Consider the following 269-nt stretch of genomic DNA (forward strand, 5'->3'; position numbering starts at 1 on the left):
GCGGCCCTGGCGCTGCGGCGACTGCGGCAAGGCCTTCGTGGCCTCCTGGGACCTGAAGCGGCACCGGCTGACGCACTCGGGCGAGCGGCCCTGGCGCTGCGGCGACTGCGGGAAGGGTTTCGGGGAGAGGGCGGCGCTGGGCAAGCACCGGCGGACGCACTCCGGGGAGAGGCCCTTCGCCTGCGGGAGGTGCGGGAAGGGATTCGGGGGCGTCTCGGGGCTGAGGAAGCACGAGAGGACGCACGGCAGGGAGGAGGGGGGAGGGGAGG

General features: G+C 75.1%; 1 protein-coding gene across 1 annotated transcript; it reads left to right on the top strand.

Moving 5' to 3' along the window:
- Positions 1–4: 4 nt before the first annotated feature.
- Positions 5–263, top strand: LOC121352820 (zinc finger protein 668-like; the record flags this gene model as incomplete). Its single annotated transcript, XM_041466086.1, has 1 exon — positions 5–263. A coding segment is annotated over one exon (259 nt), but the record flags the coding sequence as incomplete, so codon positions are not given.
- Between the last annotated feature and the right edge of the window lie 6 nt (positions 264–269).

This window comes from Pyrgilauda ruficollis, unplaced genomic scaffold (assembly GCF_017590135.1).
Source record: "Pyrgilauda ruficollis isolate IOZ18807 unplaced genomic scaffold, ASM1759013v1 scaffold19685, whole genome shotgun sequence".
Lineage (NCBI taxonomy): Eukaryota > Metazoa > Chordata > Aves > Passeriformes > Passeridae > Pyrgilauda > Pyrgilauda ruficollis.